The 17,643-nt window shown below is 34.8% G+C and overlaps 1 protein-coding gene and 1 long non-coding RNA gene across 4 annotated transcripts in view; one reads left to right on the forward strand and one right to left on the reverse strand.

Moving 5' to 3' along the window:
- The window catches only part of LOC136854142 (uncharacterized), a 76,941-nt gene that overhangs the window by 20,891 nt on the left and 38,407 nt on the right, over nt 1-17,643 (reverse strand). For both annotated transcript variants that reach the window (XM_067130371.1, XM_067130370.1), the window contains exon 3: nt 8,217-8,242. In XM_067130371.1, the coding sequence (XP_066986472.1) occupies nt 8,217-8,242 (26 nt within the window). The remainder of the gene's footprint in view (nt 1-8,216; nt 8,243-17,643) is intronic.
- Nucleotides 1-17,643, forward strand: part of LOC136854143 (uncharacterized) — a 198,370-nt gene that overhangs the window by 1,999 nt on the left and 178,728 nt on the right. The window lies entirely within an intron of this gene.

The raw sequence follows: 17,643 nt of genomic DNA on the forward strand, positions 1-17,643 counted from the left end.
ATAGTATGATGTACTGTACGTCTTTGACTCGATTCACAGTATCCTTCTATGTAAAAGGACTCGCACTCTGACTGCGCACCCGACGAGGCTAGTTTCAGGCATACCAACCATTCAGCAGTAGAGGCTTAGATTATCGTTTAGTGCTAATTGTTTCGGGAGATCGCGTTAGTTTTGTAATACGCAGCTTCTCATATCATAGTGTTTTTTTGATGTGGTGATAAAGTAGCTATGGTTTAAGTTTTCTTGGGTAGTTGGTTTGATCCTCTATATTTACCGCATTCAACAATAGGTTTCTCAAAATTTTAATATGAAAATGCAAACATATAATAATGACACTTGGTAGGATTAGCAATGGTGGTAGTTGTTTTTCCTCCCACCTGGTTCGAGTCTAGTGGGCTGATATGCGCACTGGAGAATGGGTCTTGTATAGTTAGTTTGATAAACTATATTTACCGTATTTTATGCCAGTTCCCTAAAATTACGTTATAAAAATCCAAACGTATGAAAACGACTTTTGGTAGGATTAGCAATTGAGGTAGTTGTTTTACTTCCGACTTAGGTCGAGCCCCTTTGGGCTGATACGCGCGGTCGAGAATTGGATCTTTAACTCGTCCGTTACATTTGAAACAGCATAGCCTCACTCTAGTCCAACCCATATCCTCGCATGTATGAAGACCCCAGAGTTTTCTGAACCATAGCTGATTGTATATATTTATTCCTTGTGACATAGATCTGCCAATTTCCCCGACATAAATTTCATTCCATTTAATACAAAAATGGTCTTATACAAAAATGGCTAACTGCCAATGGTTTAATGATAGTAGAAAATAAGTGAATTTTTTGTTGTTTTTCCACTATACTAAAACCATGGGTAGTTCGCTAGTTGATCTGTAGAAGTAGAGAAAACTATACGACTGCAATAGAAGGCGCCAGTAACTTAGAATTAGGGAAAACGCTCTATACAGCAGTGCAGGTTTGATTTCCCACTTCGCCCCCCGCCTTGTCTAGGGGAGGGTTATGCACCTTTAGCAAGTTGCGAATAACCCACTCTATCCTTAGATCGACAGCAACCGCATAGGTCAAGTTATTCTTTGTATTGACGCATGTTACGCTGTTATGAGCAGTACAGCCAGGACATTGCTTCCGTGGGAAATCCGAATGGTTTGGAGTACAATTATAATATACCTGAAGGCAGAGGAGTGTTTAACAAACAAATGAGTCTATTTTCATAAGGCCGTTGCAAACACAAACATACTTTTCATTCCTAAGGCCGGAAAAGGAAATAATATTCTCGCCGCTATAACGGTAAAAAAAACAAAAATCGCCAAGCGGCGAGGGGATGATGTTTGCAGCCCCATGCCGTTTAGGGATAATGAAAAATCCGGTGTGTTTATGTATGTGTATATATATATATATATTGTGTATGTATGGCTTAGTTATATGTCAGAATAATAAAATTCATTATGCAGGATAAAAAAAAACACTTTTTGTGTAGCTTTTTTGCACTACACGGGAATGTTTTTGTTTTCTCATACATTTTTTCAGGTTGTGATTGTTCTTTGCCGCAAAATATTATGTATGAAGTACAGTATTTCAAAATGTTATGAGGTGCATTATTTCCCTGCAGAAAATCTTTGCTGACTTCAGCAGCATAAATAAAACAATTGCTATAACCCAAATCGTAAAATTATGGATGCGAATTAAATCTAGTATATCAAGTTAAATGTGGCGGTTGTCTGGAAATTTATTATCGATATAGAGCAATGATTTCGCTCGAATTGATATCAATAATGTACACTTTTCCAAATAGATAATGTAATGAGTATTTAATAAATACATATGCTTTGTCTGATTTATAATTCGTTTATCAGATCACAGGTTTGAAGCTGCATGGAATATTTAGCCTCTGCAAAGTATGAATAATTCTTTAGTGGTTGTTGGCATAGATTTGGTGGCAGTTATATATGGTCAGCCTATTTTTCTACTATTCCAAATGATTTGTAAACGCAAAATTAATTTTATATACAGTATATATATGTATATAGCCTGTGTATGTATATTTATATATATGTGTGTGTGTGTGTATGTGTGTGATACCTTTTACCAGAAGTGAACCGCTCAAGTATTGGTGTTCATGTGCATCCATTAGCATATCGCAACCATGTTCTGTAATAAACTCTACCATTTTGTAATGTATTTTACTGTTATATTTAACTGTATTCAACATTATTACACTTTTTAATGAAAGCTCTTATCATTTAAACTTTCCCAATATAATTTAGTAATTTTGACATTTATATCTATAACATTTGTCTCTCCCGACTATGTTTCATTTCCGTCATGTTTCATTTGTGTTCATTAATATTAAACTTTCATCAGTATTAAACTTTTCACTGAAAATGAATTGTTAAAAAGGAAAACATGTACCAAACTTCCATTTATTTAGTGTCATCATCCGCGTTTCAGTTAACTCTGGCTTTCTGCAAACTTGGCTTACTAAACTCTTTGAAGTGGTTTGATGTTGAGCGTTCGGAAGGAAATCCATTTATGGGCGCTTAGAACTTGATGTCGTTGTTGGCTTTGCATTGTACTAACATGTTCTACGGAGCCTGTTTGAATTTGGCAGGGGTAGGAAATAGTGCAGGTTTTGTCTCTCCTCTGGCATTCTCATCGAGCTTTTATTACTCATGTCGCTGTACAATTATTGCACTTTAATTTATATAGGTATAAACTAATTGGAAACGCTAGTTGGATATCTTTTATATTATTATTATTATTATTATTATTATTATTATTATTATTATTATTATTATTATTATTATTATTATTAAAAACATGAACCCCGTTCATACAGAACAAGCCCACAGTGGCAGTTGACTTGAAATTCAAGCTTCTAAAGAGTATGGTGTTTATTTGAAAGAAGTAACAAAAGGTGATAGGAAATTCAGCTCTCCGTTAATTACAGCGTTGGGAATTATTATAACAAATCGTTGTAAATTCCTTTTACCCGGTGCTGTTGACTTCAACTCGAGGTATAAACCTTTCCTGTACTGTTGGTGGTGATGAGCCAGAATATATTTGTGCTCGATATTTTTTCATAGTGACAACAGAGCTGCTTTGAATCTGTAGTTGCTCCATCATTGTTCTGTTTCTTCATGCTCTAACATTTTTTACTAACATTTTTTATGTTGGATTTATTCGAGTTAAAATCCTCCAAAATGTAAGAGGCATAGCACTAATTTGGGAATTGATAATTATAATGATATTTTATGTTGATATTTGTTGCAAACTGTACGGTTTGGAAAACTATATGCACACGTTGTACTGATCAACCAACAATATCATAATAAATTTTATTGTTCATGTGTTGCCAAGCACATTGGTTCATTAATAAAAAAAAAACTCGCTTTACTGAAATCAGATTGTATCATTACTGCAGATTTTACTAAGTGAAAACCAGATTAACTTTTTAATGAGGAAAGATCTTTCTGCATAGCCTAGTCGTAATGAGTTGCTGAAGGTCAGAATGTCAGAATGTCCTCCCTTACTTTGATACGCCAAGTTGTCTTCGAGAAGTTACTAATCATATTTGGAAATACACAGTTTATACATATCTGTTCATAGTATAAGACTATATATGCCACAGCTCCCCCCCTCTCTCTCTCTCTCTCTCTCTCTCTCTCTCTCTCTTAATGGGAGAAGTAGTCTACCCTGTCTCAGGAGACATTCTACTCAACCAAATAATTCTGAAAATTTCCAAATTTAACAGGTTGCTCATATTACGGATTTCGAACTTGCGTTCAGGAATTTGTCTTCTTTCCTGCCACACGTGACGCCTAAACTCCCCTGCATATAAGACACATACGTTTTTTTACATGTTTATTGATCATTTTGTAAATTATGATGCACACGAAGCTCTTTCAATCGTAGGTTTTCAGATAGGCAAAGAAGCGAAAAGCAAACCGGAAACATATCTCAAAGGCGTTAGAAATGTAGACATATTTGAGAATTGTTCCTTGTGCATGCATATTTTAAACTTCTTCATTTTTCTACCTTCCTGTCGCACGTTACAAGGGCCACGCCAGTTAGTGGCAGCGGAGAGTTAAGGAGTTTTAAAGTGGAGAGGGTCGTCCATGCACTTAGCAAGATCATAAGCAGTATCACTGCAATAACGTCTTTCATTCAGTTTTCTCTCTATCTGTCTATATACATTTCGATCAGTCTCTCTCTCTCTTTCTCTCTCTCTCTCTCTCTCTCTCTCTCTCTCTCTCTCTCTCTCTCTCTCTATGTATATATATACATATATATATATATATATATATATATATATATATATATATATATATATATATATATATATATATTTCTGGGTGTATTGTATCAGTGTGCAGAGCATGTGTGCGTATGCTGAGAGATAGAGGATCTGAGTTTTTCAAGGTAGTTTGGTCGTGCGGAGTGGATAGAAGAAGTTTGCAATATCAGAAGCGTGTAGTCCGCAAATGGACGGGTTGGAAGGAATGAGCGCAAGGTTGTAGGTAAAATGAGTTTTGCAACAAAAGTAAATTAGCTCATGGTTTACTGTAAAAAGTACTGCTTAACTCTATTTCAGATGGAAAGCTTTATTGAGGATGATGCACTTAGGCGCACACATTAGGTGAATATATATATATATATATATATATATATATATATATATATATATATATAAAATATAAATATAAATATAAATATATATATATATATATATATATATATAAAACACTATTTAAACGTAAACCATATATTGTTTATATATATATATATGGTATATATATAAAAACATATGTGGCCTTGGGCCTCCGATGTTAAGGAGGTGGCGTTTCTTGAAGAAGGAGGAGATTGACCAAATTCCTAGTGGTTTTGGCCTCATTAGCTCCCCGTTTGGCGATGGATCTGGCGATGGATCTGGCCAGAAGTTTGTGGAATTTGTATGTTTGAGGCCCAAGTGTTTTTGTAATATAATTGTAACTTTCCACCTGCATATACCAGTGAACAGAAAACAAGTGCCCAAATATATGGTTTTCAACGTTTAAATAGTGTTTTATGGCTCATTTTCATATTACACTGTAGTATTACAGGAAAGAGACTTATATATATATGTATATATATATATATATATATATATATATATATATATATACCTGTGTGTGTAAGTTTGTGCGTATGTTTGAGTGTGTAATATAAGCATATACGTAGAAGTCTAGTGAAACTCATTATGTCTTGCAATCTCGACTCCTTACAACCTGCAGAGTGAAAAAATTCAAAAAGGATTTTTACTTTAAAATCTGAAAAAAGTGTTATATCTACAATTTTTCGTTATTGCATGTGAGTATACCGTCAGGGGAGAGACTGAAGTCAGGGTTTCCGAAAAGATAACAGGGAGCGTGGAGTCTGACATTTTCAGCTTCATTTCTAAGTCAGTGATTAACATTTAAGTGTATAATGCTACATTCAGTCTTTGTGGAAGCCAGTTCCTTGTTCTGCATTGCATTTCTACTAAACATTACTGCGTTTGAGATTTATTTATTTTTATTTTTATTTCTTTTTGTTTTGTTTTTTTTTGTTTTGCTACGACAATCCTTTATTACGAGTTGTTCGGTTTTAGAACGACAAATTGTCCTACTTGTCTTCCATTCTATCATAGTTATAGTGGCTGGGAGATTACATCCAGGTTTTAAAAACCACTGCTGTGTTATGTAATAAACGCAGATGCAAGAAGGTGTTGTGTGGCTTATGCAGACTTTCTATAGAGCTGGATGGTAGGGTTAGTTTAGTAGTAAATCATTATTGACATTTTCACATCAATGGACCAATATTCTAACCTGATAATTAATTAATTATAAGGTTTCAGGTGATCTTTTTCTTAAGCTTTTAGATAGATCAAAATTTTTTAAGTAATATTATATCATTGTAGATATGTACACGTGCTTACGCACAAGCCGTAAGGCCAACAACTTGGCACTTTGTTTCGTCAACATGGGACTAAACGGAATGTTAATCACTGAATAATAGTAAAAAATTCTTGATAATTAGTAAAAATAACTGAAACAATGAAATGAGGTTTTGGAGAAAAAAGAAACTCATGATTATGGGAGGTCATATTATAGAGGGTAAGATATAGCCTGTTGTTTGAGAAAACTATTTATAAGGTCACCACCTAGCTAGACCATCGTAAACGCAATTTGAGGAATCACTTGGGTTGTAAATCTCTAAAGTTTGTTGATTTTGTCATAGCTGGCTTATCAGTAAATCATGTAAGCCTCTTGTGTCAAATATGTTTTGGTTTTTAAATGTATTGAACGTCCCATATAATTAAGTGAATGTATTTTTATTTCCAAAAGATCCTTTCCTAGAAATTTAAACTCAAGTAATAGAGTAAGTGATTTGTAATGCCTATGAAAATTTTTTGCTGAGTCAGATATATGTATTTTTTATGTAAATCTAAAATATCCTAGGGGTTATATACATGTTTTCTTTTCATTTCGGGCACTTAGGACAAAATTTATCGTTTAGAAAAGAGTAATCCAATAAAAAAAAAGATTGTAACAAGCCACGCTGTTTTAGAATTATTTAAAAATTTGCCATGATGTCATCGAATGCTCAAACACCAACCTTACATTCTGGAATTACAGGACATTTCCATGACTCGGTTGCCTTTGTCAGAGAAAAAATGAGCAGTTTTCATTTTACGGAAATAAAGTCATTTAACAAAGCTCCCTTTATTTTTAAAGACTTTCTTTTACTCCAGCAGAGCGGTATTTCATTGAAAGGAAATGGCACTGAAAATAAAAGGAAAACTGGGACCCTAAACAAGCTTACGTTATTTCCCGCGAGTGAAAGACTTTAAGAGTTAAGTTTTATTATTTTTTTTCCTTTTGCCACTTCGAGTTCATGCAAAAGAACACTCGATTTTGTTGGTCTGTATTGCTTAATTGCCGCATATTTGAAGCAGTGGGATTGGTTTTTATCGAGGTTGGAGGTACCAAGTTATTTAATCGTGGTGGCCGACGTCGACACTAGTTTGCATCGGTTTCATGAAAAGTCGATTTTCAAGTTGTTACGAGTTATTTATTGGTGTTTCTAAACAGCGGTTTAGCAGTGTCAATAAAGGTAGATAAATTACTCAGCTCAGTAAGTTTATTGCATATCCGTTATTCATTAATGCAATTGCAATAGGCAGTATTATTTATCATAGACATAATTATGACCTTCTGTAATGCAATATTGATGATGCAGAGAATCCACGCAGGTAGTAGCATGTTCATTATGTTTTTTATTTGATATTTTAATTACCATGCCCCTTTATTTTACAAACGCAGGTACTAATTGCTTTTGCTTGGTGCTCCATACTGTACATTATAGAATTTTAAGGTATTATTTTGGTTTAAACATTAATAGTTCCTTCTGTCAATCTAGCGCTAGCCATAAAATTATGACTTGCCAGTGTGAGCCATGACTTAACCTGCGTGACTGACACGCTTGCTGGTATTTACGGCCACGTCGATGGCCATATTGATTTTTGAATAATATTTTTTAACGTTCTCCAGTTGCGTGCTAGGTCGTTTCGTGAATTGATAGCAATAAATAGTAAGCAATGGTTTTGTGGGTCGTCTAGCTAAATATTAGTCAGATATTTTCGTTATATACAATTTTTGGACTTACTGCTTTTAGGCAAACAAAATTATCCAAGTTCTTTAGTTGGGCAGGTATTCGATTATAGGGCTCATTCCTTGTCACTTTGGAGTGAAAATGTAACCGTAGTTTTATCATTGATCGTAGGTGTGGTTCTGAATCTTAAAGTATGCACGCATTTGAAGAATATTCTTGGAAATAGCTCTTACACTATTGATCCACATTACTCCTCTTAGAAAATCTAATGGGGACTCCTGAGGACGTCATTGCGTGCGCTCATATCTTGCATGCATGCGTGCAAAAGGTTTCAACTTTTCAACATTTTACCCTAAATTATTTAATTTTTATTTTTAATATTTTATGTTTATTTTTAATATAAGCTTTGAGATGAGGATGTGCAAAAAATGTATGCTTATTTACACAAGAGGCTGGATCACTGCAATAGTAGTGTCAATCATTCATTGGAACTAAAAAAACAAATATATAATAAAAAGTGTTCAATGCTTATTGAAACGACGAAGAATCAAAACGGGAACATGACCTACCTCTGCTGGTGAGCCTTCACAGACAGCTGAAAGAAAAAAGAAGACAACTTGAGATAGTAGTTAAAGTAGACGTTATTTTAGCACAAAGATATTGACTAAACAGTATGATTATGCTGTAATTTCATTATTTCTGTAATCTGCAAAGTTGTGGAAGATTTTTAGTCACCTAGAGCTCGGTTGATGGACAGGGATCCAGTGAAGCACATACAAAATTCATGTGATTTAGAGTGAAGTCTGTCTCCCTTATATAAGTGGGCGAAACAGGGGAGTCCTCCGAGAAGTGAATAATTCACATAATACACCTCAACAAAAGGGGCATTTTACTCAAAATTATGATAGTTATTATCATTATCCTATTTTAAATCTTGTGCAGTGCATGGTTAACAGGCGAAGAAAGACTAAAGATTAGAAATTATCGTTGTAGTTGTCGTTGTTTTTTTATATTGCAGTTGTATGTGGCAACTGCATAACTTCTATTTCCTTTTTTATGCAGCCATGGGGAATTTTTAATCCATTATATCAGCATGATGGTTACTTCACGGAACTCAGTGAATTATTGTTGTTTCCCTGTTACATTCTCTGAGAAGGATTAATTGCCAAAGTTAGTACAAAAATTATCCCCAAATTACCGACAGACTGCAGCAAAACTCTGCGGAAGTGATGAAAATATTATTTCACGGTAATTAACGGAGTAATATATTACTTTGCATTTTATAACCTCTTCAGTGTCAGATATTTTACTATGCAACGTCTATAACCTACCAGTAGTATGGCAATATTTTGTTGTATGATGCCTTTTTTAACTTGCTTCATAAAGTGCAACTGAAATCGTAAAACACTTCTGACTTTTTTCTTTCAGTTTTCGTTCTTTTTTGTTGCACGTGTATCTATCAATATCAACGCTATACATGAGCATTTCAGTATTAATTTAAAAGTGATGAAGGGGGAGGAATGCACGAATTTATTCGTTAAAGAACTTGTACGATTGAATAGTGAACAGCTTTATTCAAATTGGGATTGGCACCCGACTGGATTAACTGTTTCGTCTGCAATGAATTAATTTCCAAAGTCCTCTCTCTTTTTTTTTTTTTTTTTTTGTTAATCCAAGTGCTGAAACTGGCTTTAATACGAATATAAATGTAATCGCCCGGCTGAGACAAGTCATCTTTTCATCCCCTGTTATGTGTGTGTGTGTGTGTGTGTGTGTGTGTGTGTGTGTAATAATCAAGGTCGATGGTAGTAAGAATAAATTATACAATGAAAATCCCTTATCAACCAATTACAAACAGTTGGAGCGCTAAGAAGTGATAGTGTGGAATATTTGCCATAATGATTTCTCTAACATAATTAACATGGTTAAGATTTTCGAGGGGGAATTACACAAATCGTTTTTAAATAATAATAATAATAATAATAATAATGAAAATTTTTTAATGATGATAACAGTCTGAGCTCTGGGAGGTTGTTATGTCACTTGGGTCATTTTTGACGGCATGGGCTGAATGGTAATTTTAGTAGAGAAGGGTGAAAAGGCATGAACTGGGATGGAGTGAGAGAGAGTAAAATTGTTGGAATGTAAAACTATTTGCTGCTTGGAGATCTATTCACTACAATCTCTCTCTCTCTCTCTCTCTCTCTCTCTCTCTCTCTCTCTCTCTCTCTCTCTCTCTCTCGTTTGGACTTACCCGGTCATTCCTGATGGAATTGTCGAACTCCATGCAAAGCGAGCTATGTTCGAGAGAGAGAGAGAGAGAGAGAGAGAGAGAGAGAGAGAGAGAGAGAGAGAGAGAGAGAGAGAGAGAGCCCGAAGGTAGAGTTCAAGATGCAGATAAAATTCATCCAAAAAGATCTCTCTCTCTCTCTCTCTCTCTCTCTCTCTCTCTCTCTCTCTCTCTCTCTCTCTCTCTCTCTCTCTCTCTCTCTCTCTCTCTTGGGCTTATCCGGTCTTCCTGATGGAATTGTCAAATACCATAAAAGCGAGCTATATTTGGAAGAGAGAGAGAGAGAGAGAGAGAGAGAGAGAGAGAGAGAGAGAGAGAGCCCAGAACGTAGAGTTCAAAATGCAGACAAAAAGTCTTCCAACGAAGACTCTCTCTCTCTCTCTCTCTCTCTCTCTCTCTCTCTCTCTCTCTCTCTCTCTCTCTCTCTCTCTCTCCTTTGGACTTATCCGGTCATTCCTGATGGAATTGTCGAACTCCATGAAAAGCGAGTTACTATACCTATTTTAAAAGGGGAGAGAGAGAGAGAGTGACAGAGAAAGAGAGACAGAGAGAGAGCCCGAAGGTAGAGTTCAAGAAGGAGACAAAAATCTTCCTGCAAAGACTCTCTCTCTCTCTCTCTCTCTCTCTCTCTCTCTCTCTCTCTCTCTCTCTCTCTCACACACACACACACACACACACACACACACACACACACACACACACACACACACACACACACACACACACACACACAGTTTCTCTCTTCCTTCTTCCCTTCTCCTTTTCATTTTCGGTAAGGAACGCTTTAATATTCCAGGGAAAATTTCGGTCCGACTCAAAAGCCGTCGCATCTGGGATTCTCTTCGTGTTTTCTTATTTTTGATGACGGCCAATGGTGGCGGATGCCATTTTGCAATTTGTCATTTTCCGGCTTTTTTGATGAAATGAAATCTCACTCGTTTGGAGCTGGGATCTTAGGAGTGAGGGGTCTCGGGACTAGCGGACTTTAAAAGGAATCTTAGATAGGTATATATACTGTTTGTATGTTTGAAAAAATAGGTATTATTCGGCATCCATCCTTCCCCCGACTGGTAGGACGAATAATTTAAAGGATTTCTCTCCATGTTAGTTCTAATTAACCAAGGTACGTTTCATGGTATGTGAAGTGGGAGTGGAGTAGTAAATTTCTTTTTTTCGTCTGAAAAAAAAATCGGTAAATAGTAAAGAAAAACATGTATTTATGCTAATTAATTATAAATTATATTAATTAATTAATAATACAAAGACAGTACATAAAGAGTATCAGCTTAGATGCTGTTGGTATGTCCCAAGAATCTAAAATATCTTATTGATTGTTGAATTTAAATGTGACATTTGATTACTTATGTACGTCGTACAAACAAAATATTCCAGTGACAGTTTGAAAATCAATTATAACTTAGTTGTGTAAGCCCATAAGTTGTTTTTTTTAAATAGTGCTTCTGAAACCGAAGAGGTTTTCAGTTTCTACCAGCTCACGTGAATTGTATAAAAAATCTATTTATGATTTGCCTTTAAGCTGGTTTCATTGTGATGTCGGATGTATGAAGGGTCTGGTCATAAGCGTATAGCACCTTTATGAGATAACGATGTATACATGATTATTATTATTATTATTATTATTATTATTATTATTATTATTATTATTATTATTATAAAAATATCTTTATCATGAGCCTATATAGGCACCATCTTGATGAAAACCAAAACATGAATTTCTTAAAAGATTGTAAAAAACGTAAAACCAACATCAAGATGTACTCTGCATCAAACGAAATATTTGTTTGGTAGCCACCTCACGAGATGTGTCACTGAAAACTGACGGTTTTTCTTGAGATAGGAGAAGTTTGTCAGGGATTTTGAAAGGGTGGGGGGGGGGAGAGGAAGTGAGTTGGGTGTGAGTAATAAGGGTTCAGACGAATAGACATATTGTATTGGTGCGTAAAAGAGAGAGAGAGAGAGAGAGAGAGAGAGAGAGAGAGAGAGAGAGAGAGAGAGAGAGAGAGAGAGAGAGAGGTTTATCAGATCCAAACGAGGAAAATCTAAAAAAAAAAAAAAAACAGTGAAGTGAGAGAAATTTAAATGTTTACAAAGAACCCCCACGTTGAACACAAAGACTAGAAAAGAAATATTAACACAGTCGTAAATTGGCAGAGGAAAAAAATTCCGTTTTCTCGTTTCGAAAAGAATTTGAATATCGATGTAAACATGAAACTGGGAGATCCCCTGAAAGCGGGGTTCTAGATATACTGCACATTTATACATACATTTTTCGGTTTTATTTTTCAGGTTTGGTGTTGTCTATTTCGCACGCTCTCCCTCTGTTCTGTGATAAAAAAAGAGAAAATAGCCAATTTCCCTAAAAGTTCTCTTTTTTATTCCTCGTTTTTTATTACTATTGAAATAGGGTACGTTATAAAATCTCACTGTAGGGAGCGATTTTACGTCAATAATTCCACGTAACTCTAGATTGCCTTCGCTTTTGGATAAAGTATCAAATGTCCTTATATAAAAACAAATGCATTCATATACAACACATACACGGACAGATACACACACACACACACACACACACACACACACATATATATATATATATATATATATATATATATATATATATATATATATATATATATATATATATATATATAGAGAGAGAGAGAGAGAGAGAGAGAGAGAGAGAGAGAGAGAGAGACTGACTGCGCTTGAAAACCCGTGTTGCTTCTGATGACGTATCAAGCAAAAAAAAAAAAAAATAAAAGGTCATAGGTTCAGTAACCCCATCCCGAAACGCTTGCTGAGAGCTGGAAAACTAACACCTTTCGGCACCATCTCCTCTCTCTCTCTCTCTCTCTCTCTCTCTCTCTCTCTCTCTCTCTCTCTCTCTCTCTCTCTCTCCATCCCGAAACTAGAGCTGGAAAACTAACACCTATCACCATCTCTCTCTCTATCTCTCTCTATCTATATATATATATATATATATATATATATATATATATATATATATATATATATATGTATGCATAAGTTTAAGTACTTTCCATTTGAGCTGATTAAAAATATTTAAAAAAACAATAATTCCAATTATGATATTGCCTATGTCTCAAACCATTATCAGTAGCAATGAACAATAATTATATTGCCGGAGACAGGGTCACCTGAAGTAATCATCTAATCATCAAAGATGTTTCGTCATAACTAGACAGTATGGAATGAAATTACGCGAACTGTATGCTTTGGCTCGAAGCTCTTGCTGTAAAGAAGAGGAAAAGCTAGATTTTTGTCAATGTTTCCCAGTAATATGCTATCTGTTTGTGGGTGGTGAGATACTGAAAGAATGCTTTTTTAAATTGTATATACAGATAATTTAGGGTTTCTTGATCATGTTTTTTATTGCTTTAGAATTTTCGCTGGTTTATTTTGCATAAACAGCTATACATACATATTCAGAGAGTATGAGTGCGTGTGTGATAATCGTCTTAATAGATTTGTATAGTTTGTATTTATTTAATTGAAACACATCATTTTCTCTTAAAAAAAATGCCTCATATGCGCACATGAGTTCTTTACAGATTTGTTTTGACAGGAGGTCCGAGCGTGATTCCCATTTCGCCTTTTCCGGACTCCTTATTTCACAGAGAAATAATAATGAAGAGAGAATTAGAACTTAAATCCGTAAAATACAGTACATCTTCTTAATGATGTATACCCCGATTATTTTCTGAATAAACATAAACACATTTTCAGTTGCAAAACCTGATATGAAAACTAAAAGTTTATTGGAAAACCGCTTTGAACTCGGAGACCTGAAGCATTTAACTCGCATGCATTCAGTTGTTTCGAACTGTCCATTAAGTCGAAGGAAGCGAATAAATCTTCCATGAATCGAATAGATTCGAAGCTCTTCAGTTTACAGAAGTGATTCGCTTTTGGACGCTTCGTTTTAGATGTGCCAAGCATCGTTTTTCTTTTTTTTTTTCACTTCAACTGCAGTGCAAATACGACCTTGCGCCGGCCATGGAATAGATTATCAATACTTTTATTTTATATCGGTGTGGGCGAGTATTGCGAATGCAGTACTTACAGCCTTCAGTGTTTTTTTTCTGTTCGACTTTACGGATGTTATTTAAAAGTGCCAAGGTTAGTCCAGTTAATGGAGGAGTGAGACAAAATGTATGCAAATAACAGCTGATGTATGTTTATCGTAAACAGGGTCAAGTAACACAGACCTTTGAAGGGTGAACATGGTCGGATATAAAAACGTTGTTTAGGCAATTATACAAATGTCACCTGGTTTATTGTTGACTAGATGGTGCTACCTTTTGATTTCGTTAAACTTTTTCGGGGTGCGTGTGTTGGCGGGGGAGGGGGGAGGTTAGGAAACCGTCTGACTGACTAACTGCTCAAGTACTAGTAAAATGACGAAATCATTAAATCTCAGGGTAAATGCTTGATCAACAGTTTGGTTAATATAATATTTTTTATTATCTTCATAACTAACTTAGGTTTTGATTGATCACTCACCTTTTAGTTTGGTTGACTGATTAACTAGTTAATCTACCTAAATAGCATTTACTCTTGAGCATTAAACTGAAAATTAACTAGATGATCATCTTATTGAACGACAAAGCACCAGAAAAGACGACGTGAAAACTTGGTGAAAAGAAAGCTTACACCATTTATGAACTTCTTTTGAATATCAATGATGCCATTGAAAACTGACTCCCAAATAAATTGGAAAATATTTTTAACTTAATCGAATAAATTATCAGATGATAGTATGAAAATTTTCGTAATTACCCTGCTGACTGATGTATTAGGAGTTAATGTGATTACTTACTTTGCTAGCAGGATAATTACATACTCATTTTCTCATACCTGTTTCGTATAATTAACAAATTTACCAAAGGTAACTGATTCGGTAACAGGCTGCCTGATCCGCCGGTGTTAAGACTTCAGACATACGGATAATCATTATAGCCTGTAGAATTGATCGGAAGAAGGATCTTTAATTGTATTTCAGACGTTACAGATGGCTAAGGTTTTAAAACTGCCATTAGAGAGAACTTTGCTTTCAGTTTTCGTACTTGAGCCCTTCAGTAATCTTGCTTATCGATGCAATGGAAATCTAAGTCATCAGTGCTGCAAATGTTGGGAGAACTGAAATAAACGTTGGATTTTGTGGAATTATCAGCAAGGGAATCTTCCAGGATGAATGATCACCAGTGAATGTCAGTTGCCCTTGGATGACTAGGGGACGGATTTGGGCGGTGGGGGAATGTGTTATAGGTCATGGTAAGAATCAGTGCTTAGAAATTTGCACCAGTGAATGTGAGTCTGATGCGAGCATTGCAGGGTCATATTGTGACCTAAGAAGCCAATAGACTCATCCAGTCGGCCAGCCTTAAGGCTTCTATCAAGAATGACAATGGTAACCAGTCACAATACTGTAATAGTATAATTGATAAAGCCTCGTGCCACCTGAATAACTGTATGAAGCTTAATGGAACAGAAATGTCAATACCCAACCTTTTGTAAGAAAAACTATAACGATATCCAAGATAAACAGTGAAAGCAGCTAATGCTTGAAAGGAATAAAGAGCAATATTAATTAAACCAAAAAGAAAATAGCCTATAATAGCAAGAATCATTTGCAAACGTTAATTTCTAGCAAGAATTATTTGGCAACGTCTTTAGAAATTGAAATAACAGTAAGTTGGGTTATATGATAAAGAATAGATAGATGAGGAAGTAAGCAGCCTGAACGATAATAAAGAAAGGAAGAGCATCATTGTCGAGTGACACCAAATGACCGTACTTAATAATAATCCCTGTGACACAAACAGACATTCCAAAACGATACTGCCAACATAACGGGGTTTCCATTATCAATAAAATAACTGCGAAGAAAGAAGACCGGGGAGAAAAATAATGTTATTTTTATTAAGAAAAATACAGATAAAACAAAAAAATTTTCATATATGAAATAAGAGTTTAGTGTCATACGACGTAAGTAACAGGCTGTTTAATAAAAGTAACAACATAAAGAAAGAAAAGCGAGCGGAAAAAATACTCAATATCCTTATTATACTCCCGGCAAGAACACCATTAACAGGGAAAGAGGTGAAAAAAAAAAAAGCGAAGTGCTTGATCCAATTTCAGGTCTATGAATGTTGTCTCTGAGATCGCAGTGCCATCTTCTTCTCCCATCAGTTAGACGATAACCCACTATTGTTTTTGAGGACGCTGACGGATGAAAGTCATCTGCATATCAAAGCGTTTAAACATCCGAAATCAGACTAAATCCGGATTGCTCTCTTATCATCCCTAATATTCATTTGCTCCATTAACATAATCCGCTCGTTTATTTCGACGTTTGCTTAAGCAAATGCTTGGCTGATTCATATTCCATTTTCTGAAACGTTTGACAAGAGATTTGAAGTGAATTTCCTCCCGTTACCCAGTTTTGAGACATAATACGTTCACTGTCAGAAAACCCATTAGGTTGTATATCTTTTGGAAGCAAGTACCATGTATAGATAAATAATAATGTATCGAACAGTGTTCGTGTCAAGTTTCTTTTTTATAGAATTCCTCCGAAAGTGCGTTGGCACAAAATATGCCTTCGATTTTCAATAAAAATTCCCAGGTAAATGTCCCCAAAGAACTTTATTTACTGAACCTGGGAGTCGCTCAATGGTTATAACATAAAAGAATTGCAAAGCTGATAACGATTTCTGTAAAGACATACATATATATATATATATATATATATATATATATATATATATATATATATATATATATATATATATATATATATGTGTGTGTGTGTGTGTATGTATATATATATAATTGCAAGGTTGTAGGAAATCATTGTCTTAGTGAGAATACAAAAATTCTTGTTACGCTGCTGGTCAATTTATTGGAATGATGTTTCGTTACACCCAGTATAATTCAACATAGAAATAGTGAATGCTTACGTATGTGCATAGAAAACTCATATTAATTACATTTACATATAAAATTTCTGTGATACATTTCTGGTACTTAATGATAAGCTTCATATGCCGAATTTCCTGAAATATTTAGATAGCCAACAGACATCCATCAGTTTTAAGGTAGACGACGAATATGATGAGCAATTTAATTTTCTAGATATAAATTTTACGATTATGTTTTTCATCGTATGCGGTTTTCTTTAGCCTTTTGTTTTTAAAAATGAAACTTGTACAGGACTGGAATTAAATTTTCCGTAACCGTAGTAGTGCAAGTTACTGATTGAATAAGATTCGTGGATAATCGCAGACATTCGTTATGTAGTAACTGGCTTTCTTTGCCTGGTTAATTGGATTTTATCTTGAATTATTTTAAGAACAATGCAACCCAACAAGTTATTATGTTTAAAAGATCTGCAAATGCGAAAGTTGAAAAAATTGTTAAATATAAAACAAATATAATTAGATATAAAACAGAAAATGGATAATGTATTAAAATGAACGTGCACAGATGAGCTTGTCTGTTCAATTCTTGAGAAAGAAAGAAACATTGTTATTGACAAAGATTAAGCTCAGATACATTTAAGAATTGTGTTTTTCAACAGCCTTGCCACCGAAGGTCAGATAAGCCTAAAAGAACGACTACCTCATAACCTTTGCCCTAGTGTTTGTTATTTGTTTTCGTGT

The sequence above is a fragment of the Macrobrachium rosenbergii genome, chromosome 28 (genome assembly GCF_040412425.1).
Source record: "Macrobrachium rosenbergii isolate ZJJX-2024 chromosome 28, ASM4041242v1, whole genome shotgun sequence".
NCBI lineage: Eukaryota > Metazoa > Arthropoda > Malacostraca > Decapoda > Palaemonidae > Macrobrachium > Macrobrachium rosenbergii.